The sequence below is a fragment of the Acartia tonsa genome, chromosome 5 (assembly GCF_053477335.1).
Source record: "Acartia tonsa isolate MP-2025a chromosome 5, ASM5347733v1, whole genome shotgun sequence".
NCBI lineage: Eukaryota > Metazoa > Arthropoda > Copepoda > Calanoida > Acartiidae > Acartia > Acartia tonsa.
The window spans coordinates 30,112,005-30,139,329 of NC_137264.1; the positions used below are offsets into that span (position 1 = coordinate 30,112,005).

The 27,325-nt window shown below is 33.9% G+C and overlaps 3 protein-coding genes and 3 long non-coding RNA genes across 11 annotated transcripts in view; 3 read left to right on the top strand and 3 right to left on the bottom strand.

Moving 5' to 3' along the window:
- Nucleotides 1-27,325, bottom strand: part of LOC145319248 (uncharacterized) — a 120,295-nt gene that overhangs the window by 22,762 nt on the left and 70,208 nt on the right. The window contains exons 6-7 of the mRNA XM_080161255.1: nucleotides 25,479-25,565; nucleotides 22,716-22,798 (exon numbers count right to left, since the gene is read on the bottom strand). Of these exons, the coding sequence (XP_080017381.1) occupies nucleotides 22,716-22,798; nucleotides 25,479-25,565 (170 nt within the window). The remainder of the gene's footprint in view (nucleotides 1-22,715; nucleotides 22,799-25,478; nucleotides 25,566-27,325) is intronic.
- On the bottom strand, nucleotides 54-5,074 carry LOC145319249 (methylcrotonoyl-CoA carboxylase subunit alpha, mitochondrial-like). 2 transcript variants are annotated; one of them, XM_080161256.1, is made up of 9 exons: nucleotides 4,972-5,074; nucleotides 4,614-4,744; nucleotides 3,588-3,671; nucleotides 2,577-2,648; nucleotides 2,117-2,230; nucleotides 1,595-1,756; nucleotides 1,114-1,202; nucleotides 785-891; nucleotides 54-194 (listed from the first exon to the last, which is right to left on the bottom strand). In XM_080161256.1, the coding sequence occupies exons 2-8, from the start codon at nucleotides 4,698-4,700 to the stop codon at nucleotides 798-800; spliced, it is 702 nt and encodes a 233-aa protein (XP_080017382.1). In that variant the 5' UTR covers nucleotides 4,701-4,744; nucleotides 4,972-5,074; the 3' UTR covers nucleotides 54-194; nucleotides 785-797. The 2 variants fall into 2 exon arrangements, with proteins under 2 accessions (XP_080017382.1, XP_080017383.1); XM_080161257.1 differs by lacking the exon at nucleotides 54-194 and having other exon boundaries at nucleotides 829-904; nucleotides 1,136-1,202.
- LOC145319251 (uncharacterized) lies at nucleotides 6,702-9,929 on the top strand. The gene is made up of 2 exons (XR_013879792.1): nucleotides 6,702-7,333; nucleotides 8,121-9,929. It is a non-coding gene; the product is annotated as an uncharacterized LOC145319251 (long non-coding RNA).
- LOC145319253 (uncharacterized) lies at nucleotides 9,974-11,301 on the top strand. Its single transcript, XR_013879795.1, has 2 exons — nucleotides 9,974-10,809; nucleotides 11,177-11,301. It is a non-coding gene; the product is annotated as an uncharacterized LOC145319253 (long non-coding RNA).
- LOC145319252 (uncharacterized) lies at nucleotides 14,316-16,641 on the bottom strand. 2 transcript variants are annotated; one of them, XR_013879794.1, is made up of 4 exons: nucleotides 16,561-16,641; nucleotides 16,113-16,233; nucleotides 15,045-15,147; nucleotides 14,316-14,460 (listed from the first exon to the last, which is right to left on the bottom strand). It is a non-coding gene; the product is annotated as an uncharacterized LOC145319252 (long non-coding RNA). The 2 variants fall into 2 exon arrangements; XR_013879793.1 differs by lacking the exon at nucleotides 16,561-16,641 and having other exon boundaries at nucleotides 16,113-16,554.
- Nucleotides 17,733-21,092, top strand: LOC145319250 (uncharacterized). 4 transcript variants are annotated; one of them, XR_013879790.1, is made up of 5 exons: nucleotides 17,733-17,931; nucleotides 18,489-18,625; nucleotides 18,907-19,089; nucleotides 19,510-20,299; nucleotides 20,879-21,092. XR_013879790.1 is itself a non-coding variant. In XM_080161259.1 (2 exons), the coding sequence occupies exons 1-2, from the start codon at nucleotides 20,274-20,276 to the stop codon at nucleotides 21,033-21,035; spliced, it is 183 nt and encodes a 60-aa protein (XP_080017385.1). In that variant the 5' UTR covers nucleotides 20,196-20,273; the 3' UTR covers nucleotides 21,036-21,092. The 4 variants fall into 4 exon arrangements, 1 of the variants encoding a protein (XP_080017385.1); XR_013879789.1 differs by lacking the exon at nucleotides 17,733-17,931 and having other exon boundaries at nucleotides 17,951-18,625; XR_013879791.1 differs by lacking the exons at nucleotides 17,733-17,931; nucleotides 19,510-20,299; nucleotides 20,879-21,092 and adding an exon at nucleotides 19,430-19,462 and having other exon boundaries at nucleotides 17,951-18,625.

A 27,325-nucleotide genomic window follows, 5' to 3' on the forward strand; every position in this document is an offset into this window, starting at 1 on the left:
AATTATAGAAAAACATCGCTTGTACACAAATCGCAAAAATAAAAAAAAAATTGTTTTCATTTTTATCTTTATTGATTGAAACACTTAAACATATTTTTCTTGATTCTACTGCTCTGGCCGAAGAAAACTGTTGCGCAACCTCCTGGATTTGCTGGGCACCGGCCCCATTCGACCTCGTATCACTGATATTCAACCTGGAATAAAATTGCTCATTAGTTAATTAGATAAGTACAGGGATATAAAGGGATAAGACAATGGCTGATAAATTGATGTTCATCTCTAATGATGATACACATCGTTACCCCTTCTGTAGATTACAATAAGTGATTGAAATGTTAGGACACTCAACTTAATGAACCAACCAATAAAAAATCAATAAAAGTACCCAAGGTTGTTAGGCCAAAGAATAAGAAAATGTTATTTGAAAACTTTGGGGGCTAGTGTAATTTACAGCCCAATGTCCCATCCCTCCCTACTAAATATCTAATCTATAATACAAAGTAGAACGATGTCTGTCCGTCCGTCCGTCCGTCCGTCCGTCCCAAAGATAAAGCCTATACTCGCTGTTTACGCAAATGTGTCAGAACTTCCCCCCCCCCCCCTTACTCTCACACCTAAATTTTTTCTTTTGAAAGCAAAAATAAAAGTGTGTAGGTTCGACTCCCCCTCTCCCCCCTCATTCATTTCCTACAGGCATCTTGACACGTGGCAAAAAAATCAGCAAACTTATCTAACTAAACATCTTTGAAAACGCAGAACGAGAAAAAATAAAGGGAAAGCTTACCTGGAAAACATAATCAGTAACAACATCCGTGGCTAACAAGAACAGGATAGTACTCGGCATTTCTGATTATATGCTTCACGTGGCGTATGGAGTCGTGGAACGCGGGGTCCTAAGTTATGGAGGATTAAATGAAGGAAGGAAGTGGACTGTTTATTACACTAGTCCCCAAAGCTTTATTTTCTTCTTCGTTGCTTTAACAACTCTAGGGACTTTTATTGAATTTTGAATGGTTGATTAATCAAGTCTACAGAAACGTAAATTATTTTAGTACAATGTTTTTTTTAACTTAAACAATATTTTACTTCGTCTTAAATCATTTAATAACCCATTCCTGAATAGCCTTCTTTAAGAAGTTGAGCACAGATTTTAGCAAGGCAGCCCGCTGGGGTAGGCAGTGAAAACCAGGCTTGGGTACATCCTAAATAGAGATAGGTTGTTAGAAGATTTTAGCAAGGCAGTAAGAATGTTTGGAACTTTATACAAATGTCTAACTACGTTTAAATCAACCATCTCTCTCCATAGGCATTAATCAAGTATAATTTCCCAGGGATATAAAGGGATAAATAAGACAATGGCCGATAAATTGATATACATCCCCAATGATGATACACAAAATTGCCCCTTCTGAAGATTACAATTAGTGGTAGAAACGTTTTAGCAATCAACATAATGAAGCAACCAATTAAAATTAAATAAAAGTCTCAAAGGTTGTTAAGCAAACGAATAAGGAAACGTTATTATAACACTTTGGGGACTAGTGAAATAAAAAGCCCATGCGTTCCTGATAATTTCCCCTGGAACAAAACTGACCTGAACTTCTACGTGTCTGGGGTCAACAACAAACTTCTCCAGGAGCATCACTTCGTCACCGAAGGACTTCATCGCCTCGCGCTTGGCAGACTCCAGCTGGGCCTCGAACTCGCCAGCGGTCATGGCAATCCTCATACCCTTGCCACCCCCTCCGCGGACAGCCTATGACAATATCAAATAACAGTTTTCCACAGGTAGAAAAATAAAAACAATATAAAATTTAGCAGCTACTCTACAATAAGGTATGCCGTCACTCCGTCTGACTGTACTATATATCATTACACAATGGTAGAAAAATATAACACTACATTTCTTTACATACATATATATAATTTATATAACTTACATATTCCTTTTTTTTTTAACATTGATTCCCAGAATTATACCTAAGGTATAATGTTATAATCGAGCCTTGAAGTTGAAATATATTATGTCATTGTCCATATTAAACATCCTGTTTTATATTTATATTATTTACTATTTTATTGCGGTACATGTGGACATACTTGTCCTTGTTCCCACCTTGATCATAACAGGGAACCCGATCTTGTCTGCCTCCGCCTTCAAGGTGTCCAGGCTCTGGTCCTCTCCGTGGTAACCGTGGATTACAGGTACGTTAGCGGCTTCCATGATCATCTAAAAAACAGGTTAAATATTAGAAAAATTGTAACGACAGACTTCTTTTAAATACACAGTTGCTTTTCCTAGAGCCTACTTGTGTTTCGTCTTAAAAGAGGATGGTTGGAGGGTTTTTACCAATGAAAATATTCGAGGTCATTTTTCCAAGAAGCGGTGTCATACCCCCCCCCCCCCGCCAAAAAAACAGCATAAACATTCCCTGAAAATTATGGAAGACCAGAAGATTGAGATCGTAGAGGACAAATGAACAGACATCCTGTTACTCCGGTATAGTATAGAGTGTTATTTCTTTCTACTTGAAATCAACCAAAATAAGTTCCTGAGTAGCTACTCTATCATTTACCTTAGATGTAGACTTGATACCCATATCTCTAATGGCAGTGGACGGTGGACCAACAAATATAACTCCTTTCTCCTGATAAAAAAAAAATTTAAATTAAAAGGTAGGTATCATTCTTATTAATATAATATTACATTCTTGAAATTAACCAGAAAAAAACGTAAGCAGTACAGTGGCGTGCACAGGGTTTTTACGGGAAGGGATGTAATCTTAGAGGTTTTTAAAAAACGGGGGGGGGGGGAATCTACATAATTTTAATTTTAAGGGGTGTGTTGTCAACCCCATTCCTCACATTAATGACCGTGGACAAGATAATGAACGAAATATACATATATAAATCCCCAAATATATTGAACAAAACAACACCTTAGATTAGTTCAGACACTGCTAGTTTGAATGAACCAATCAAGATTTAAAGTTGTGAGCTAACGTGCTTATAAAACTTTGGGTACCAGTATAACTTCCAGTCTAATATCCACTCCCTCCCTGCAGTCAAATGGAAAATATTACCTGTCCAGGGATATAAAATACACGTGGATATTATTAATGACATATCATGGAAATTTGTTGTCATGAATTTAGGTTCCTAACATGGACTTCATATATTGGTCAGTTCGTTTACCCAGAAGGAGGTAAGGGGGTGTTGTAAGGGAGGAATAAGGGTGTATCTTTATTTTAGCCCGCTGTGAGTACCGCTTTATTAGAGTACATGAAAAACTGGTGTAACATCCAGGTAATAATATATCCATTTACCCAAGAATCTTAAGGGATAAGACAATGGTCGACAAATTGATGTACTGTACATGTACAACCCCATTGATGATACACAAAATTACCCCTTACATAGATTACCTTTTGTGGTTGATACGTTTGGACACTCAACTTAATGTACCAACCAATCAGAGATCACTTAATCCCCAAAGTTGTTAAGCCAACGAATAAGAATACGTTATTATAAAAGTTTGGGGACACGTGTAGTTAACAGCCCATTGTCCCCTCCCTCCCTGCATTTACCTGGCAAAGATTAGCAAACTCGACATTCTCGGAGAGAAATCCATAGCCAGGATGTACAGCATCGGAGCCGGTTTCCGCCGCAACCTAAGATAATACAGTGTATGGTCAATAGTAACTAAGCCCCTAGAGGCCTCTAGGGGCACTTGAGTTAGTGGTGAGTTGAAATAGATCCCAACATTTTTTTATTTTAGTTTCAATAGAAAAAGTAAAAAATCCATCTTAAGGCTTAAATATGATCAGAAAATAGAATAAAACCAACTCAGGACCTATGTGATGCCTACCTAAAATAGAGAACCCAATCGGATCAGTAGTTATTTAGAAAAAAAGTCTTACTGCTTTATATAATAGGATGATGCATATAAGAGTTATTCTAAATCTTAATAGGTAGATTCTTCCAAGTTTCAATTTAAATTATCAATCACACCATTAAGCAAAAAACAACACCCATTTTTTTGCAATGTGAAAGGTGTGGGGAGGGGGGGGGGGGGCTGGGAAAGAGCCGACCCACTACCTTGAATTTTAATTTTTCAAAGTTTTTAAAAAATAAAATTTTTGGGGTAATTTTTCTTAGGCCTATAAAAAAATCCATGTATAAATTAAAACCTTTCCGAGACATACAATAAGCTTCAATGTAGAGGAGAGACGTGTACGTACGCTAGATATTTCGCTACAAACGAAGACAAACAAACATCCTGTTACTTTTATTTAAGGATTATTTTAATCAATCAATTCTTGTAATGTCCATCTAAAACTAATACCTAACAGTATAATGTCAGAGATATAAAGGGATAAGACAAAACAATGGTCGATAAATTGATGTAAATCCTCAATGATGATTAACAAAATTACCCCTTGGATTAATATTAGTGGTTGAAACGTTCGAACACTCAACCTATTGAGCTAACCAATCAAAATTCACTAAAGTCCTGATGTCGAAAGTTGTAAACCAACGAAAATGTAAACGTAATTATAAAACTTTTGGCACTAGTTTAATAAACAGTATCTCCTCTCTCTGGTATAATATACCTTTAAAATAGTATCTCCCCTGAGATAGCTCTGTTGTGAGGCAGCTGGACCAATTCTAACAGCTTCGTCCGCCATGGCTACATGCATAGAGTTTCTGTCGCTGTCACTGTAAACTGCCACAGTTTTAATACCTATAATAGATTTTGACTAAAACACAATAAAATGTAGGTAACAAAGGAAGGGTTGGGGCGGAGGTGCCACTTTAGGAAACAAATAAAAATCGTCGGAAAAAGCCGTTTTTTAAGCAAACAAAAGCGCGTTTTGCTCTATCTGTGAGATATTATGAATAAGATAATGTTAAGATTTGATATTAAGATGAGAAAAATTTACGTTCACAGTCCCTTTAAAGACACAATACCTGTAATAATAATACCCTGGCCTTTCTCATTATAAGCCTAGGCAGAGCCATGCTGGTGAGTGATGCTAGCCCAAGCGTGAACCGTGGTGAACTGTACTTCTACCGCCAATACCTAATTACAGGGTTACGAAAGTTTAAATTGATGTTTTTTTTTTTAATGTTAATATTAAATGTAATATAGTTTTGTAATGACATATAAAATATATATTCGATAGAATATAAAAAAATATAGTGCATTCAATATTAAAAAAAAATATTTAAATATATATATAGTTGTTAACCATATAGAATCTATTTCCGGCCGGGTTCTTAAAAGATATTGCCGCGTTTTTTCGACATTTTTTACGCTATGAATAACAAGCGCGACATTCGCGAAATCTAAAAGAGTATACAATGATTTATTTAATTATTTCGCTTTTGATGGTACGGCCTTCATAGAAAAAAAAAGATTATCTTCAATCCATTTTTGCTGCATATTAATTAATGCATCTTTTTAGAGCTGTGTTAGACATTAGAAAAATTGCTAAAAAAATAATTTAAAATTCAGTATTTTTATGTTATATACTCTGTTTGAAATTCTATCGTCAACGTTCAATCAATTAATGTCTAAAAAACGCCGAAAAAATGTGGCATTCATCTTTTAAAAACCCATCTCGGTGGTATTTCCGGTTGGCAAAGACAACATAAATATAGAAATCATGAAACATTGTTGTTCCACAATTTTGCCACATTTTTAAACATCTTGCTTAAAAAAAATCTTCCAAACAAATTGTAAATTCTACAAATTTAAATATTTAGAGAAAATTGAGTAGTAATTTACTTCTTGATTCAAAATATTTGATTAAATTGAATCAAAACTAATAATTATTTTTGGCACTCTATATTCAAATAATCATAAGCTTATCAATAGTGCGCATGCGTGCACAGAGGTGCCATAAATTTCAAAACTTAAAAATATAAGTTTTGTAGCGAAATTACTCTATAATTCGAAATCTCTGTCTTTCTTTTAGAAACATTCAGGGGAATATACGAAAGCTTATATTTATATTAAAGATGAAAAATCGATAAATTCAAATGCACACGGCACATCTGCGTAAACACACAGACCTGGATTTTTTTTCTTTTAATTTTAATTCGTATGAAGCTAGCTCAAATAAGTAAATATTAAATTTGATATATTTTTGACGATGCGGGAGGATGTATTAAAAGAAATGATGAAATAATTTTCAAGGTTTTAAAAAAAAGTTAGCTTCTTTTATGCGAAAAAATTCAATAAAAAGTAAAAATTTTTACCAAAAAGTTGGTCAAATTTTACCAAGTTTTTTTTTTTGTTAAAGTCCAAAAATCTGGACTTAGCCTAAAAATTTACCTTGTCAATTTTTACCAAAAAGTTGGTCAAATTTTACCAAGTTTTTTTTTTTGGCAAAGTCCAAAAATCTGGACTTAGCCTAAAAATTTACCTTGTCAATTTTTACCAAAAAGTTGGTCAAATTTTACCATGTTTTTTTTTTTGGCAAAGTCCAAAAATCTGGACTTGGCCTAAAAATTTACCTTGTCAATTTTTACCAAAAAGTTGGTCAAATTTTACCAAGTTCATTTTTTTTGTCAGAGTCCAAAAATCTGGACTTAGCCTAAAAAAATACCTTGTCAAATTTTACTAACTTTTTGGTAAAAATTGACCAAATTGCGTTTTTTTGTCTAAGTCCGAAAATTCGGACTTAACCTGAAAAATAGAGTTGTAAAATTGACCACATTTTTGGTAAAACTTCCAAAAGTGGTAAAACTAAAAAAAAAAAAAAAATTTAAATTTAGGCTTCATTGTATAGAAGTCATTATTTTAAAGTACTACAACTGATTATGAAGAGCTGTTTTTTATTTAAAACACAAAAAACGGGTTTTTTTGTTTCGTCAAATTTTACAAAAAAAATGGTAAAATTTGACTAATTTTTTGGCTAAAATTTTTGCTGGTAAAATTTACCACGAAACTGGTATATTTTACCAGGTTGACCAGCTTTACCACTTTTCTGGTAAAACGACTGTTTTTTTCTGGTATTTCGTAGAACCTGGGATCTGAATCTGACACCCGTCTACACCCTGCTCGATTTTGGTTTAAGGGGAATGACAAATGCTGTGCACGCAACTGAAAAAATGTTTCCTTTAAATATTACTCAATATGTTTGTCCATCTTATTTGATCTTTGCTTTCATGGATATTCTCATTCTTGTGAAGTTGGCTGAGACCTCAAAAGTTTAAAAGACTTAATTAAAGAATATTTTTTTTTAATTTCAGGTGAAAATGTTTAAAGTGGATGAAGTCTAAAAAACCAGATAAATAAAGTTCAACAATTTACAGATAAATACAGGTAAAAATAAGGGAGTTTTTTTTTGAGTAGCGAAGCTACTCTATGATTCACTTTGTCCATGCGTCAGTCCGAGACGCAATGAGGAAAATTTGATTTTTTCGGCTGCTATTTAAGCTATTCCTATTAGGGTTGGGCTGAATACTTTTTTGCTGGATACCGGATACCGGAAAACCGGTATCCGGATTGTTTCAAGATCCGGTATCCAGCCGGATATCTGGCCAATGCTTGATATCCGGCTAATTACAAGACATTCGGCTGGATATCCGTTATCCGGATAGTTTCAATATCAGGTAACTGGCCGGATATCGAAAATGGCCGGATATCCGGCCCAACCCTAATTCCTATGTATGACAAAGGCACATCTAGTCTTAATTTTTTTGCCTGTCTGTCTGTCGGTCATGAATTAGAAGACATAAAACTTTTTAAAAGATAGACAGCTGAAATTTTCAGTGAAGATTCATATGACATGCAATTCTAGTCTTTACACAGACATAAACCTTATTTTTTAAAGGTTTCATGATATTCTTTTAATTTTAATATATTCTCTTTCTGTCCCTTTTTTCCCTTGCTATGGCATAATTTCGCTCGTAATTTCAAGAATTAAAGATAATTTGACTCTTAAGTATGTATGCTAGACGGTTGACATATAGGAAGGTGAATCCACCCCTCTGACAATAAACTAACACCACCATTGTTGCCTGTATTATACTTCACTCAATTTGGGTTTAAGGGGGTATCTGTGCATGTCACTAATTTTTTTATTTTGAAGAAATTTCATATTTTTCAGGAAAGTTATACCATGAAGTGTCACTGAAGAAATTTAGGAAGACAAACATACATACACAGATCCTGTTACTTTTGTATAATGATAAAAATAGTAAAATAAGGGTAGAAATTCTCAATCCACAGTTTTTTTTAAAAGCAAAGCTTTCCTATAATTAGGGTAGGTCTGTCCGTCCGTGACGTATAGCTTTTTTCGTTAATTTAGGCACGTTAGAATTCTCCTATCGATTTCAAATTTGGCATGGTGATCCCTGTAGTAGTCAGATACTATCAGAAAGCGTGGCAACTCTATAATCATTACCAGAATGTCCGTACGTCCATTTTCAACATGTTCTTCTTTTCACTTTTTTAACAACAAATTTTTATATGATCTAATTATCCGATTGATCTGATTTTTGGTATACTGATTCCTGGGACAAGTACAATATTATATATAAGTTTATAATATTAATGAAGTCCTTAAAATGTAAGTATGTCCTTAAACATTAGTTGCTTTTGTGGAGAGCAGTATGGAGCTGCCTTTTCCCGCCGAAATTTTTTCCCCCTGTTCTTGCCATAATAGACAATTTTCAAACATCTGTGATAAACTTTTTTTTCATAAAAATTTCCCTTATTTTTTCACTTGACACTTGTAAGATTTTACAATTGCAATTTTTAAAAGCGAAGCTTTTCTATAATTAGTGTCGGTCCGTCCGTCCGTCCGTAACGGATAGCTTTTTTCGTTAATTTAGGCATGTTAGAATTGTCCTATCGATTTCAAATTTTGCATGGTGATTCCTGTAGTAGTTAGGTACGATTTAAAAAGCATAGCAACTCTATAATCACTACCAAAATGTACGTACGTCCATTTTAAACAAGTTGATTTTTTTTACTTTTTTAAAAAGCTTTTTTCGTTAATTTAGGCATGTTAGAATTGTCCTATCGATTTCAAATTTTGTACGGTGATTCCTTTAATTGTAAGGTACGAGTTAGAAAGCGTAGGAACTCTATAATCATTACCAAAATGTCCGTAAGTATATTTTAAACATGATGATTTTTTTACTTTTTTAACATCAAATTTTTATGTGATCTAATTATCCGATTGATCTGATTTTTGGTATATTGATTCCTGGGACAACAAAGTATAATGTAATAAACGAAGCAACTCTATAATCAAGTCCTTAAAATGTAAGTATGTCCATAAACATTATCCTGTTCAAGAAGTTTTTAACAAATTTACTCACAATTTTGCTTTGACTTTTATACATTTATATTAGGATTATTCTGTTCTGAAACTATACAAGTGTTAACGTCCGTTTGTCCTACCGTTTCAGTGCTTCGCTTTTATGGATGTTGTCATCCTTGTTTTAATATTGACATGTTTGAAATATTACCAGTGTCACGTAAAAATGTAAGGGAAATTTTTATGAGAAAAAAGTTTATCTCTGATGATCTAGAACTGTATAATTTGGCGAAAAAAGTAAAAAAATATTTCGGCGGGAAACGGGGGTTTTCAGCGGGAGCGGCTGTTCTGCCGCCGTTTCTTCACAGTTCCATATTGTTCTCACAAAAGCAACTGCTGTGCCGAATTTTAGAGATGTAACTCTTTTATGGGCTAAGATCATGTGCGTTTTACTTTTGGTTTCAAAAAGTGGCTCATCCGCCTCCCCCCTTTACAATTTTGCTTCGATTCTTATACATTTATATTCTGATTATTCAGTTCTGACACTCTACAAGTGTTAATGCCCTTTTGTCCTACAGTTTCAGAGCTTCGCTTTTATGGATGTTGTTCTTTCTATTTTGATGTCGCTAGGTAATAGAATAAATATTATCCGTAAAATTTTTATTTTCTTTAAAAATAAGGCGGGGGGGGGGGGGGGGGTTAATGACATTTAAACTTAAACTGTGAGCATAATGGTCTAAATATTGAGCTAGACACTTGAAAATGGTACATAAGCATAGTCCCATAGATACTACATCTAAATAAAAAAAATCATTTTTTTTTATTTTAAGGTTAGGTGTAATTTGATGTAAAAACTCACTTTTAATTTTTTTTCTTAAGTTTTTTCCTTAGAAACTTTTTGTCTATTCATAAGGACATTATTTAAGATGATTCAGCAAGTTTGGTACCAAAACTCAAAAAACCCAGATTTGATATATGACACACAAACTTTAGAAAAAATGCACTTTACTCCTTCGAGCCACTCACCTAGCCTACTGGGGTCGGTCCCCGACTTGCTGAATCATTTTAAATAATGTCCTTGTTTAATAGACATAGTGTATTCAAGGAAAAAACGTAATAAAAAACAATTAAAGGTAAGTTTCTACATCAAAATAGACCAAAAATGGCCTAATAACCCCATTTTCGCCCATTTCCGCAGGGTTTTTCTTACCTGACCTAACCTAAAATAAAAAAATTTGAATTTTTTCGCCATTTAGATGTAGTACCTATAGGACTAGGCTTATGTACCAAGTTTCAAGTGTCTAGCTCAATATTTAGACCATTTTGCTCACGGTTTAAGTTTAAATTTCTTTACGCCCCCCACCCTTTATGGTGGTTGACAAACCTGACCCTCTCCTTCCTCAAGTGTGATGAATATGCATCTAGCGGTGAAGCAAGGGGAGGGGGGGTTAATGCAACCATCTCAAAGTCAATGTATAAATGGCACTTAGAATTCGAATTTCGATCTGAAATTTTGCATGAGTAATCCTTGGTAGGTCTATTTTCCCTAAATCGAATATAAAATTGGAAAAAGTATTGACTGGCGGCTCAGCCGTTAAGCCGGTTTTTGGCTTTTTTCAGGGCAAATCCATCATTAAATACGGAGGAATCAACTTTTTGAATGATAGTTTTACATTCTTCGGTCTAAAAATGGTACTCTTGGCATTTTATAGCTTCTACCAGCCCTTTTTAGTCGATTCTAGCAGTTAAACAGATGGTACTAGAAAATTTTAAAAAGTTTATTGGTGTTATTTTCAAAAATTTTGCCCTAAAAAAAACCTTAAAACGACTGAGCCGGCAGCCGTTAGCCATTACTTTTCCAATTTTTTGTTCGATTTAGGGAAATTAGACCTACCAAGGATTACTTTGCTTTTTACATTGTTATACTTTAATAATATTATTGTTAAATTAAAACTTTAGTACACATTCTATTATGTTATTGTTATGTTATGAAATAAACTAATAAATGCAAAACATTTCAAAACTTTTGTATTTTTTATTTTACTGAAAGGGGAAGGTGTTCTTCGTAATAGCGAAGCTACTCTATTATTTGAAATGTCAGTCTGTCCATATGAAAGTTTTTTTATGAAACATGATTTTTTTGGCGCTTGTTTAAAGATAAACTGCTGAAAACTCCTGTCAACATTCCCATCATTAGGAAGCATAATTAACTAAAACATCCATAACAGTCGGACTGCTTTTCCCCCTACTTCAACTATGTGTGTCGCTGATAAGTTAGATTTTGAATTAAGAAATATAAAAGAAGTTAATACCTAACTACTTTTTATCAAAAAATGTGAAGAAAAAAAAAACAAATAGAATGCTTAGATGAACAATTATAAAAGGAGAAGAAGTGAACACTTATTATTTAAAAATTTTTTTTTTAATTATGTAGCATCTAATCTTTAACGTATCTGTCCGCATAATTGTTAGACTATTTGTATATCTAACACTTAACTGTGGCGTAACACGTAGTGCATCCGCTTGTTGTCGGGAAGTGCTAGGTTTGAATCTCGGCCCTAAACCACATCATGAACTGAGATGTTACTGCTGCTATGTCTAGTGAGCGACAAAAAAAATAGAGAGTAGGGGGAATGCCTTGGCACAACATAGCCGCAACTCATTACCGTGCTTTTCTAGACAAAGGTCAAGCTATCAAAGAGTTGATTGTCTAATGGATGATCCCTTACTTGATATCCTTGGCATTTGAGGACGTTACATTACAACACAAATTCAGTGTACGTTCATGGTGGCGTGTAGCGGACTTGTACCCGAAGCATCACCGGGCCCCCAAAAGTTTATTATTCTTAATATCTTAAATAATCGAACACGCTTGTTCATATCAATCAACCGAAAAATTTACTTTTTTTCCCTTAATCGGCCATGGGTGTTTGTTATGCTTGGTTTCCAAAAGATTGTTGTAACCTACTTAAAAACGAAGAAGAAAGCACTCCCTCTTTCTTCGAATATAAGGAAAGGGTGAGTCTCAGAGGTAAAACTTAATCTTCTTCTTATTATATAAAGTAGTAAGCGTTTTTTGTCTGTCCCGAAGGATCTCACTAACCGCTGAACCAATATTGTTCTCCTTTACAGGGAAGCTTCTTATAGGTTCTGGGAAGGTTTAAAACTATTTTTTGAGAGGGTGTCTTCACCCCCCTCCCCCCAAAAAATATTTTTTTTATTCTTTTGGAACTCAAATTTAATATGGGATGAGGCCGACTTTTCCCCCTCCTAAATTAAGTGCCCCTAGAGGCTTCTAGGGGCGTAGCCGCTAGTCCTATTATATAAAGTAATAAGCGTTTTTTTGTCTGTCCCGAAGGATCTCGCTAACCGCTGACCCGATATGGTTTTTCTTCACAGTGTAGCTTCTTCTAGGTACTGTGAAGGTTTTAAACTATTTTTGGGGATTGTGTCTTCTCCCCCCTACCCCCAAAAAAATATTTTTTTACTCTTTTGAAAATCAAATTTTAAATGGGATGAGGTCGACTTTTCCTCCTCCTACCTTAACTGCCCCTAGTTTTAAATAAAGCACCACTTTTTCTTTACATATGTTTGTTTCTCATCCCTATACATGAAATTACACCCACACAATAATAAAGCCTCTCAATTTTAATATCTGAAACTGTTAAAAAAATAATGAATAAAGCTTTTAATAAAGGGGTATTTCCATGAAGCGCAATTCAAATGTGAAACATTGTGAAAATCAATGCTCAAAGTATTTGATATAAGATTACTTAGGTGCATCATTCACACTAATTAAATGCGAAGCTACTCCATATTTCTTTTACTGATTTTCATTTGCTTTGTCCATATGTCTGTCAAAGATTTTCAATAATAAAGTTTTTCACTTTTGGAATGTGGCTCTCATTTGTGTACAGTCCCCTTTTGTTACAGCTTAAAATAGATGAGCTTCTGTCCATGAAACTTTAGGTCGGGTCCAACAACCAAGGAGAGTCTATCCAGAGAGGGATTGGACAATAGGCTGTTTATTACACTAGTCCCCTGAGTTTTATGATAACGTTTTATTACTCATTGTACATTTCTTTATTGACCATTGTCTTATACCTGTAGATCCCTGGAGCCTAAGCTAACTCTCCTTTGCTATCCATACACCCTGATTATGATGCAAGTAACAGACAACGTACTCTTTGATTGCAGAACCTTTGTCTGCAAGTCTTAACTATGCATTATAAAGGTTAGCCTATTTTAAGGCATGGCATTCCCCCAACTCTAACTATTAAAGATGCGCTTTTGACATAGCAGCAGGAGGAAACATTTATGACATCTTTCATTAGAATCTCGGCCCGACATCATGTCATAACTAAATACGTTAATAGTTATTTCTCGTATCGTATTATAAACGGCTTTCCGCGGATATAGAATGTACAATTATAAGATTAAAACTAGTTTTTTTAGCCCCGTGGTGCCGATGGCACCGGCTAAAAAAACTAGTTTTAATCTTATGATTGTACATTTCTATATTCGTAGAAAACTGTATATAATACGATGCTAGACATAGTTTTTTCGTATGGATGAGAACCGGTTCCTATCCACCGGATTCGAATGAATATGAGAAAATGGTTTCTACTGCTGCTATGTCAGGCACGCGACATAAATAGTTAAAGTCTCGGGAATGTCTTGGCCCAAAACAGGCGCAACTCATTACCATGCACTTAATACTTCTCAAAGGTAGTGCAATCAAAGGGTTGGTTGTCAGTAGCAAGATTTGGTTCAGAGATACACCAAAAAAAACACCTAATGGTGTATCCCATCCTCAAGAGTTTATCTAGGTTATCTGTATTGTATAATCAAGCTTAGATTTTATAGATGTTTTCATTCTTATGTTAAATGTTATTTTTGCTCGCATATTCTTTGTCGCTCTTATGGCTGTCATACTGGTTTCTGTCTAATATAAGTGAAACTAAAAGAAATGGTGGACTTTGATACCATTAGTATAGTAATAGAGCAGCTACAAGTTTACATATAAATAGAGCTAGATTAGTATTATATTATTATTTTATTGAAATTAAATATATTATTCTGGAAATCGAGTATAATGATGTATGAAGTATAGAGGTAGCAAGGATTGGCTATTGCTAACGTCACAGCTATCTTCAAGATATTGGCTTTGGATCATCTCAATCTAAATATAAAAATATTATGGATTTTGTGCAGCTCACAGTATAACAGGGGTGAATATTCTGCAAAATTGACCCTACTAAAAGAGGGGGTGGGGGGATAAAAAATATGTGGTTTGGAAAAAAAAATAAAAATTAAGAGAACTGAGAAAAAAAAATTTCCATTCTCCCCCCCCCCTTCCCTCCTTGGTGAAAAAAAATGTGTGGGGATAAATGAATAATATATACCTAGAGTTCTTTAAATATTTTTCCATCCCCCCCTCCCTCCTTGGTAAAAAAATATGTGGGGAGGGATTTTTAAAATTTGTGGCAGGGGAAAAAACAAATCTTGTGCAGAATATACACCCCTGTCGTAGAATGCTCCTGGCATCGATTATATCACCAAAAAAAATATTTATACTTTTAAGGCTACTAGCTGATTCATAATGGCCTTAAATAACTTAAAACTATGTACCTTTGAATGACAATGTAAATGCAATATATTATATGTTTTTTCTTCTTCATATTACTGTGCACGGAAAGCTGAAAAGTCGGACCCCCATACCCCTGTTGTCAATTCATTGTCCATTGTCTTGTCCCCTGTACATACCTTGGCAAGGGTGGCAAGATCCATGGTTAAACCATTCTTCTCTGTTTCCAGCACCTTCTTTATGGGCAGCTTGACTTTCTCATGCACCTCCAACTCTATCTTGCTGATAATAAGAGTGATTAGGTCCATAAGAAGCGCAGCAATAATAAGGATGAACGTTTTTTTTTACAAAAAAAAACTCTTTAGGTACTATAATACAATCATGGATGGACAAAAATTCGTTATATAGCAGATTTTCAGTAGTCCTAGAAAAATTAAGACACTTTGAAAATTTTGGTACCCATTATTCCTTCCCCCCCCCCCCCCCCCCCCCCCAACACCCGAGAACAATATTTTTTTTATAATTAGGTTAGGTTATAGACTAGGGGGCTAAAAAAAAGTTTTTAATCTTATAATTGTACCTTTTTCATCCGTGGAAAGCTATTTATAATACGATGAAATAAATAACTATTATAGCATCTTATTATAGACAGCTTTACGTGGATATACAAATGAAAAATTAGATTAAAACAAGTTTTGTTAGTCCAGAGGGGCCGATGATTTTGTTTTAATATTCGTGGAAAATTTTGTAATACAAATGTGGCTGAGAATCTAGGGGTATAGTCCCTTTCGTGTTAACGCACCTTAAGGGGCGATTCTTCGTATTTTTCACAGTTGTTTTTCTCCTATTTCTAGCCCCTGCGGTGGGCTCTAACCTTGCGGAGTTAATTGCCTAACCCTGTGGGGCAATCACCGCTAACCCAATATAACCTAACCTAAAATGACCTATAAAAAGCTATTTAAAAAAACATGAATCGCCCCTTAAGAGGCGTTGCCACAAAAGGGACTATTCCCGAATATTAAATACCTAGCAAAGCACAACAATATTTAACTACTATAGATGTTCAACTTTCACTCCCGATTCATAAATTAAACATGAGTGGTCGTCGACAGCTCCTCCCTCCCTCTATTTTTATACATTTTTGCTTTGAATACAAGTTGCTAGTAGAAGATAACTTAAAGGCTTTTTTCTCGTGCTATTTCGGTTTAATAAACAAACTGTTGATATAAGTTTAAAAACAATTTTACCTGGAACTAGTGGTAAATTCTTCTACAGGTCAAGGTCTGAGACACCATGGAGGGTCCATTAACTGAAAAAAGGGCTTGAATGTTCTCTTTTCTGGCTAAAACCTCTCATATATACAAATTCCTATAAATAAATTAGTTTAGTTGTCAGCTTATTCGTTTAGATTATATCAATCCCATTCCACTAAATTCAAAAGGATAACAGATGAAAAGTAGGTAATAAAAGTTAGGTTTTGATGTTAATTTCACTTAGGAAACAAAATCTATTCTGCAGTTTAGTTGGGGCCAATAAATCGATTAATTTTATTTTTTTTCAATTGTCCACAATAAAATAAAATACAATACATGATTTTTAGTCATGGGTTTGACTTTGAACTGGTTTCATTCCAGTGGAATTTAGTCATAATTGGAACTACCTGTATACGCTACATTTAAAAAAATAAATTATTACCTAATGATAAGTACAGCCAACTTGGCCTGACACACACATATAAACTTTGATTGTTTATGTTATGTTACATGTATGTCGTCCCGTCTGCTATTTTAATTTCAACATGACTTTCATTTGCGTACGAGGGGGGACAAATTTTCTCCGTAAATATTTTCCTAGTATTTAATATTAATATTTTCCTAAATAATCAGATTTTCAGTACTGTCTAGGAAGTTTTTTTCCAGAAACCTTTTTCTCATTTATTTGTACTGCAAAATAACAACACTATTTATGCAAACTCTACACGCATCCTGTTGTGAATATGGGTATTTGAATATTGTAGGGAACCACTCCTTTGACGTCATGAATTGGCCCAACTTGTCTAGGTTTTTAGCCATAACGGCCTTATCCAATGGAATATCTTTATTTGCTTGAGTTATTCATAATGTATATAATTGCACCTTTGATATAAGCTCATATTATATCCAACCTATATTCGCCCTTTAACAGTAAGTGAATTGTTTCAACTATATATGACAAGTTAAATATCCCTACAAACATTATAAGAATCAAAAACGTTCAGATTTTCCCTGTTTTTTCCTTTTTCCCTCTCAAAATACCATAAAATCAAGGCATTATTCCTGGATATTTTTGTTAATAGGACGTTTTTGGTTGATCAGTGTAGTGAAATGTGCTTAGTAAATGTTAAGATTTGATAATCAGATGAGAAATTTTTACGTTCACACTCCCTTTAATGGCTTTTCACATGTCTTATTTTATAAAGTAGGAAGGCTTTTTTTGTCTGAAGCTTAAGATCTCGGAATTTCACCTTGCATAGAGCATTCGTAAAATGTACTGGGGTGCCCTTTCTTTACTGTTTAGTTTTAATAAGAATTAAAAAAAAAAACAATATTAGGGTTACTTTTCCTAGGAGTGAGAATATATATATATATAGTTATAAACATTCCCTGATCTTATGAGAAGCTAATTGAATAGGAGAACCATACAGATCGATCCAGCGGTTTGTAAGCTCAGCATTGTTAATTTTTAAAATATGCATTTTTAAACTCTCTTTACAAACTAGAATGGAAGAAAATAAAACCAAACAAATCAAATACATATAAGACCGATCTTTATTTATCCATCTTTCTTTATTACTTTAAATATATAGTATTTATTTCCATATTTTTATTCTGTTCTTTACTTAGGAATGATAACTTTTTAACCTAACCAAAATATTCAGGGTCTGCTGTATTCCGGGCTGTTCCTGTACCACCTGGCGTCGTATGAGAGCGGCGGCGAGGCGCTGGTGTCCTGCGGCATGTTGGAGTCACTCCTTAAGGTCATACAGTGGCTTAGCAGTGAATTGGAACACATTACTTTTGTTACTAGGTATGTTTTTCATGTTTTGATATACAAGTATTACACTGAAAGCTAGGTAAAAAAACAAGGTTGACATCATCCATAATGTATATCATAGAAATAAAGAAAAATACGCACAATTTATAAAAATAAGTTTCTTTGTCTTTTAAAGCATGACCGACGGACGTAGTAAATTATATACTGGTTTCTCGCCGTCTGTCTTGAAAAGGATCGCATGTTAAAGATTGCATCACAGACGTATAAAGCGGACAAACAAAGCGTATTATAATAAAGTAGATTCTTTATAATAAGAAATATATTCAAAAGTTTAGAAAAATTTGTTTTTCATTCTTTTTCCAGCGTGGCTTCGAAACAAATTAAAATCGATTAGAAACGGTTCTCAGCCATAATGATAAAACATGTATACTGACCATTTTCCAAATAAAAATCATAATACAAGTACCAGTTTTGGTAGCCTAAGCCTTAAGCCTCTCAGGGCTAACAAAACTGGCTTTAATTATATGATTTTTATTTGAATATCCACAGAAAGCTATCTATAATACGATGGAATAAAAAATATTATTTAGGGCTGTAAGAGTGATAGATCTAATCACAAACCTGGACATGGCAAGTTTTTCAGACCCACGCGTGACTAACAACCTTCATCAACAGGCGGGAGTTAGAGGTGGACCACTGTAGGAAGCATCAACCCTTCCAGATCCAGGTATAACTTATTCCAGTATGGCTTCGAAACCGTAATATCTGGAGGATTAGAACTGGTTTTCAGTATAAGACTTTTCAGTAATTGAGAAAAAATCTTAGTGGGGGGACGGTATGATCAGGAATAAAACAATTAATTTAGACTTTTCATGGGTATGCTTCATGTCATCAAAAATTTAAAGATTTATATGTTTGGTACAATACCCCTAAGCGGCATAATAGTTGTGCCCTTATATTTTCAATTTTGAAATAGATGGTTTTAGTACATAAACAACAATCTTGTAGGTTGGAACTAAAGAGGAACAACTAACCAAAGTTATTGAGGAGGCAGAAACTATTCATGACGTAGCGGCCATAGCCGCTCAGGAGGAGCTGGCGGCGGCTCAGGATGCGGATGCTGTTGATCCCATTGCTGGTCCTAGTGGCTCAGGTTCTAGCTCTAGGCTAGCTTCTCATCTTATTCAACAGGTATGCATTGTTTATTTATACAGGGATCTTAAGGGATAAGACAATGGACGATAAGTTTTTTAAGTTGCAAGCCAACGAATGAGAGATGTGTTGATTAAACCTTCAAGACCAGTAAAACTTACAGTCCAGTGTAACTTCCTTTCCTGGCATTTATAGAAGTTGAATAAGAAATGATAAAATATTATAAAGATATGCGAAAATGTAAAAAAGAGATAGGTTATATTGTATAACACAAACTTTGCTTAAATAAAAATAAAATCCTATAACGTAGCCCTATACTATTGAAAATAGTTAAATATAACAAAACATATTATTAATATCAATCTATCTGATTATTTAGGACGTACCCAAGCCTGGTTTGACCTGCCTACCCACGCGGGCTGCCTTGCTAAAATCTTCTAACAACCTATCTCTATTTAGGATGTACCCAAGCCTGGTTTGACCTGCCTACCCCAGCGGGCTGCCTTGCTAAAATCTATGCTCAACTTCTTAAAGAAGGCTATTCAGGAATGGGTTATTAAATGATTTAAGACGAAGTAAAATATTGTTTAAGTTTAAAAAAAGATTGTACTAAAATAATTTACGTTTCTGTAGACACAACGGGAAACATGGTTCTTATGGGATAGGACAAAAGACGAAGTATTGAAATTAAATCAAGATTTACCTAATAAAAATTAGGTACTCAAAGTTTTTGAGTTGACGAATAAGTAAACTTGTTTCTGAAACTTTGGATACCATTATGATATTTACACCATTTTACCCTCCCTGCCTGGGGTTTAGGTCTAAATTTATCTAATATTAGTACTTGTTTGGGACAGGGATCTAAAGGGACAAGACAATGGCGGATAAATTGATGTACATCAGCAATGATGATACACAAAATTACCCCTTCTGTGGAGTATAATTAGTTGTTGAAAGCTTTAGACACTTAACTTGATTAATCAACCATTCAAAATTCAATAAAAGTCCCTAGAGTTGTTAAAGCAACGAAGAAGAAAATAAAGCTTTGGGGACTAGTGTAATAAACAGTCCACTTCCTTCCTTCATTTAATCCTCCATAACTTAGGACCCCGCGTTCAGCGACTCCATATGCCACGTGATGGAGGGAAGTTTGCCCAACAGTTTGAAGCATATAATCAGTAATGCCGAGTACTATGGCCCCAGCCTGTTCTTGTTAGCCACGGATGTTGTTACTGCTTATGTTTTCCAGGTAAGCTTTCCCTTTATTTTTTCTCGTTCTGCGTTTTCAAAGATGTTTAGTTAGATAAGTTTGCTGATTTTTTTGCCACGTGTCAAGATGCCTGTAGGAAATGAATGAGGGGGGAGAGGGGGAGTCGAACCTACACACTTTTATTTTTGCTTTCAAAAGAAAATTTTAGGTGTGAGAGTAAGGGGGGGGGGGAAGTTCTGACACATTTGCGTAAACAGCGAGTATAGGCTTTATCTTTGGGACGGACGGACAGACAGACAGACATCGTTCTACTTTGTATTATAGATTAGATATTTAGTAGGGAGGGATGGGACATTGGGCTGTAAATTACACTAGCCCCCAAAGTTTTCAAATAACATTTTCTTATTCTTTGGCCTAACAACCTTGGGTACTTTTATTGATTTTTTATTGGTTGGTTCATTAAGTTGAGTGTCCTAACATTTCAATCACTTATTGTAATCTACAGAAGGGGTAACGATGTGTATCATCATTAGAGATGAACATCAATTTATCAGCCATTGTCTTATCCCTTTATATCCCTGTAATTATCTAATTAACTAATGAGCAATTTTATTCCAGGTTGAATATCAGTTATACGAGTGAATGGGGCCGGTGCCCAGCAATTCCAGGAGGTTGCGCAACAGTTTTCGGCCAGAGCAGTAGAATCAAGAACACTTGTGTGTTTGGCGGCGCACCCAAGGGTCCTCAGCTGCGCGACATTGAGAACGGCTGCTGATTATTAGAATTATTATTTTATGTTCAAGTTAAATAAATATAAAAATACAACAAAAAATTTTATAATTTTTTCTATTTTTAAAAGCGAAGCTTCTCTATAATTAGGGTCAGTCGTTTTTTACCACTTTCTCACGATTTTTACCACCCGATTTTACCACAATTTTTGGTCAATTTTTACCCGATTTCCGGTAAAATTTTACCAATTTAGGACAAAAATATTACCAGGTGTTGAACAGTTTTACCACTTTTTCGGTAAAATCTTACAGAAATTTGCGGTAAGATTTTACCAAAAAAGTGGTAAAAATTGGTCAAAATCTGGTATAAATTTGCGTCCTAAAATGGTAATATTTTACCGGAAATCTGGTAAAATTTGACCGAAAATTGTGGTAAAAAAAGCTGGTAAAAACCGTGAGAAAATACCACAAAAAGTGTTTTTACCACGGTTACGGTAAAATTTTACCACCTTTTAAAACGTAAAGGCTGGTAAAATTTTACCGTAAAAGTGGTAAAAACTAGGTTTTTTTCTGGTATTAATTCAGTCCTGGGTTACTTGTCTCTAAGGATACGCGTGTAACTGCTGCGCTACTTAGAAACAAATATATCCTTGTTAAATGAAAGTAAATGACATAGAAGACAAGCATTTTAAAAAGTGCAATACGTAAAAAAAATAGGATTGATATTAGACTTTAACATGAAATTAAGCCGTTAAAACATTTTTTTTATAAATTTTCTTTACACCCCTGCGCATTATTTATAAAGTAGGAATTTTCTATTTTAAAATATTTTACTTTTCTTAAATAAATCAACCATTGACTTTTATTGTTGCACTTAAAAAGCTTTTTTTTATTTGTCATTATTGTTTAATAATTAACTTAATACTGCAACATTACTAGTTATGGATCTAATTGTCCTTATTTAAATGTATAACCAGGGATTAAAAGTACAAAAAAAAGTAAGGACAAAATTACCCATTCCATAGATTATAATTGGTGGTTGAAACGTTTGGACACTAAATCTAATGAACCAATCATGTAAAATTCATTAAAAGTCCCCAAAGTTGCAGAGCCAAAGAATAAGAAAACGCTATTACAAAGCATTGGGGTCTAGTATAATAAACAGCCCAATGTCCCCTCCCTCCCTGCATATAACCCTTGTCTAATACATAGTTCACCTTCATTTAAGAGTATTAATTACAAGTCTAAGAATCTTATATAATTATCTTCAAAATTTAAGCTTCTAATTACTATTTTAAATCTTAATATTTTAAGTATATTATAAAAGGAAGGTTTAGAAGCGTAGCTACCCTATAAGAAAGGTATATAGGTGAATCAATACGTCACGTCTTTACTTTAAGAAGATTCATTTTGGCCGCCATGTTCTCCTTACACATTTAGATGAGATAAAAAAGGTGTCCCATAAAATACGTCTTCCAGTTTTCTGGGACAACAATTTCATCTTCAAACCACGGAGATACGGAGAGCGTCAGTTGTGACGTCATAGAAATACATCTAAATACATGTCTTTTTTTAGGGGTTTCCTTTCCCACTTCTACTCTCACCCTTACTTTTTAGACTTAATTTTTTGACGTCACACATGACACTTTCCGTATCTCCTCTAACAACCTACATTCTACAACCATGCTCCGTATATTAAGCAGCTTCGCTACTAAAAATAAATTTACCTTAGGCTTCCTCTAAGTTTGACACTCCCGGGGATGCCAAGGCCAGAGTCTCCCACTCCGTTGCTTACTATACCTCCGTGAGTCTAGTTAGATAGATAGATAGATAGATAGATAGATAGATAGATAGATAGATAGATAGATAGATAGATAGATAGATAGATAGATAGATAGATAGATAGATAGATAGATAGATAGATAGATAGATAGATAGATAGATAGATAGATAGATAGATAGATAGATAGATAGATAGATAGATAGATAGATAGATAGATAGATAGATAGATAGATAGATAGATAGATAGATAGATAGATAGATAGATAGATAGATAGATAGATAGATAGATAGATAGATAGATAGATAGATAGATAGATAGATAGATAGATAGATAGATAGATAGATAGATAGATACAGTCCAATATCTCCTCCCTCCCTGAGTATTTTTAAGTTTATAAAATGTATATCTAACACCCACACTAACTGATATGGTTATAATTAATTTCAAATTATAAAAACAAAAGTTAAAATTTTCTCTCCTTTTTTGGCTGGTAAGTCTACATTTAATTTCCAGATAAAATTATATCAAAGATTTAATCTGTTCATTTTTTCCTCTGTTTTTTTTAAAATTCAAGCCAATAATGGAAAAGGTGGGTACAGGGGTACAGCCCCCCCCCCCGCCCCCCTGTATAAATAATTACCTTATTCCTTTAGAATACGAAAAAATTTTAGCATTTCATTATCAAAATATCTGTTCCCCCCCCCCCTAAAATAATGGGAAGGGATCGATGGTAATTACCCCACCCATGTAAATTTTTGGAGGGTGTGATTAGTTTTTTTTGTGTAACATTTTCTTAAGGGACGGTGTTTAGTGCCATATACATTGCAAGGTTAAGTTGATGATATTTGTTTCATCCCCAATACTTAGCTCTAATGTTTTGTACATAAAGTTTCGTTGTTACTCTAGGATACGTCATCAATTACCACATACAGGTGAGGCTGCTATCAATGAAACTCACATTAATAATGTCACGCATCTGATATAGCAGCAGTAATAAACATTTTTAACGTCTTTAATTATAACGCGGAGTTTAGCTGAGATTCGAACCTATCACCTCCCCGGCGACGAGTTGACCCACGGCCAGGAATATGTCAGTGTATCAATTTTTCAGGCTGACACAGTTTTGACCATTAGTTTCATTTATTGTAAAGTTATACAAATAGTTATTACCTAGTGTTGTTCCCCTGATTTAATATAAGTTTCTATAAAATTAACCTATTTGTTTGTGAAACACATTTAAAATTTGTACAGATAATTATTGCCTGGTGTTGTTCCCTTGATTTTGTATGAGTCTGAATAAACCCATTTGTTGGTGAACCATATTTGGCAATAGTTTTGCAAACCTTTAATTTATGTTGGTGTTTCTACAAAAAAATGCATCTTTAACTTGTTTACAATAGCGAATATACTCTGTGACAACATTTACTTTCAGTTCTTTTAATAATGTTAGATAATGGGATATCTTTTTAAAAAAAATTTAGTTGATAAATGAGGCTCAAGAAATTTTCAGTGAGTGCATATAGGAGGGGGGGGGGGGGGGGGGATATTAGGCTGTTTATTGCACATGTCCCCATAGTTTATCATAATCTTTCTAATTCGATGACTTAATAATTTTGGGGACTTCAACTGAAATTTTACTAGATGGTTCATTAAGTTGAGTGTTCAAACGTTTTAAACCACTACTTGTAATTTAAAGAAAGGGTAATTTTGTGTCGGCCATTGTCTTATCCCTTAAGATCCCTGGACTGCATATATCTTTTATCATGTTAATTCAATGATACACTGAAATTAGAAAGATTCTCCTTATACATTAAAATATAAACTTTTGCAGTGATAGGGCAACACTAAAAAGGAGTTTCACTAAAAGGTTATCATGGCCATTTCAGAGCAATGTATTTTTTCCGTGCTCAATATGGTAACTTTAATTATGTCGGAACAACAACTTGGAATTTTAGAGTGCATATTTTCAACTTTAAGGATAATACAAATTAAAAATAATAATTCTTTATAACTGCCTAAACATGAAAGACAATACTTAGTCTTATCATCATTGGGGATGTTATAAATTCATAAAGCCCATTCCAGTATGGCTTCGAAACCAATAGATATCCGATGGATTAGAACCGGTTCTCAGCCATACTGAAAAACCATGTTTAGCATAGAATTAGAGAAAATTTTCCACGATTACTAAAGTGAAAATAATAAAATAAATAAATTTATCTTTAAGTTTTTCATTTTAATATCCTTGGAAAGCTGTCTATAATACGATGCGATAAATAACTATTCTTATCACATAAGATCATTGATTTTATCAAGATTTGATGATTATATCCATAAAAGCGAAGCCTTAAAACGGTAGGACAACCGAACATTAACACATTTAGAGTGTCATGACTGAATAATATGCTTAAATACATGACAATGTAAAAGGATATACTTAGATTTTTAAGACTTGGTTATAGAGATGCTATGCTTATAAAATTGTAATTTGTTGTACTAGGAATCTGTATTCCAAAAATCAGATCAATTATAGACTTGCTACGTTTTTTTCTAAATCGTACCTTACTTCTGCAGGAATCACCATGCATAGTTTGAAATCGATAGGACAATACTAACATGCATAAATTAACGAAAAAAGCTATTTGTTACGGACGGACGTAAGGACCTACCCTAATTATAGAAAAGCTTCGATTTTAAACATCTTACGTTTCCTAACTCTTGAAGAGATCTGAATATTGACTTCTCATCCCTCCAGAAGCTCCACAAGGACTGGACACAAACTATTCCAAATACCTGAAAATAAATTTAAGTTGTTAGGTCTTTTTGATACATTATTATATTTACTTGTAATAGAAAAGTAGATTTCCAGTATGGCTTCGAATCCTCTGGATTAGAACCGGTTCTCAGCCACACTGAAAAATCATGTATAGCATCGTATCATATCCAGTTTTTATTCGTGGAAAGCTGTTTATGATACGATGCGAAAAATAAATATTACAAAATAATTTTAATCTATACCTTTTTGGGTATAAGATATTTTAAAAATAATGTAGAATATAGATTTATCATGCATCGACCTATCAATGGATCCCCGAGCTACATTACAAAAAGTTGGAGAAAATATTATGCAAAACAAAATAATTTTTTTTCTCAAGCTTCATTTTTAACATAAAAACTCACATGGAATTACAGAAAGATGAATAACAACAAGCATTAACTTTTTGTACATTGTTTAAAATGGTCTCGAACACACTTAGACAGCCAACTCAGGGATCTAAAGGGATAAGACAAAGGACGATATAGTGATGTTCATCCCCGTTGAAAATAAAAAAAAAATAACCCTTCTGTAGATTACATTTATTGGTTGAAACATTTGGACACCCAACTTAATAAACAAAACAACCAACCAAAATTCAAATTAAAGTCCCCAAAGTTGTTAAGCAAATAGATAAGAACTTTAGCTTCTGACAGACGGACGGACAGAAAGACGGAAAGACGGACAGACATCAAGCTTTGTATTATAGATAGCATATTTATTATAAAAGGTGTTAAATAAAATATATAAAACTTTAGAGAATGGTAAATGTAAGAATATAAAGAATGTGGATTATTTAATGAATGTTTAGTTCATGAACATGAGCTTAACTTAATGTCTTATTTTCAGAGTACAATGCAATGTGCAGCATTTGAGAGACAAAAACAAGGGTATGAATATTCATAAGAGGTGAAAGCAAAAAACAATATATTCAATTTTCAAACAGACGCACGCACATATTGAGTTGTAAAGTAGATACAAGAGATAATCACATTTCCATTATGGCTGAGATACCGATTAATATCCGTTGGATTAGTACCTGTTTTAAGCCATACTGAAAAATCGTGTATTGTTTCATATTATATACAGTTTTCCACAAATATAAATATATACAATCATATATTAAAACCAGTTTTGTTAGACCGTGCTTTGGCATCTCGGGACTAACAAAAAATAATCACATTTCCAGTATGGATTCGAAACCGCTGGATTAGTACCTGTTCTAAGCCATACGGAAAAATCATGTATCGTATCATATTATATACAGTTTTCCACAAATACAGGGTGCGCCACATAAAACCGGACTTTTTCTAATTTGTAAACAAATGAACATAAAATCGTTAATTTTAAAGATTTTATTAAATTTAAAAAACTGGGAAGCTAACTAGGTATATGACTATTAGATCATTCAATAAAATCGCCGCCAGGATCAATCACTACCTCCACCCGCTTCCTCAACCAACGGCAGGCCCGGGTCAAAATGTACCTGTCCAAGCTGGCGAAGTTCTCCTTGATAGTGGCAATAATGGAGGTCTTATAGTATGGGTGGTCAAGTAGTTTTGACGCTATGGTCGTTTTAAAAAAGTCAGGTTTTATGTGGCGCACCCTGTATATTTAAAAATGTACAATCATATATTAAACCCAGTTTTGCTTTGGCATCTCGGGAATAACAAAACTGGTTTTAATCTTATAATTGTACATTTTTATATCCGCGGATAGCTTTTTATGATATGATGCT

What these genes read in the sequence shown, in the direction of transcription:
- LOC145319249 (XM_080161256.1), bottom strand. Translation starts at nt 4,700, where the DNA reads ATGCATGTAGCCATGGCGGACGAAGCTGTTAGAATTGGTCCAGCTGCC. An exon ending in GGGGAGATACTATTTTAAAG is followed by an intron (nt 3,672 to 4,613) that starts GTATATTATACC and finishes GTATTATCTTAG; the next exon opens with GTTGCGGCGGAAACCGGCTC. An exon ending in GTATCAAGTCTACATCTAAG is followed by an intron (nt 2,231 to 2,576) that starts GTAAATGATAGA and finishes CCTGTTTTTTAG; the next exon opens with ATGATCATGGAAGCCGCTAA.
- LOC145319250 (XM_080161259.1), top strand. Translation starts at nt 20,274, where the DNA reads ATGTTGTTACTGCTTATGTTTTCCAG. An exon ending in TTACTGCTTATGTTTTCCAG is followed by an intron (nt 20,300 to 20,878) that starts GTAAGCTTTCCC and finishes ATTTTATTCCAG; the next exon opens with GTTGAATATCAGTTATACGA.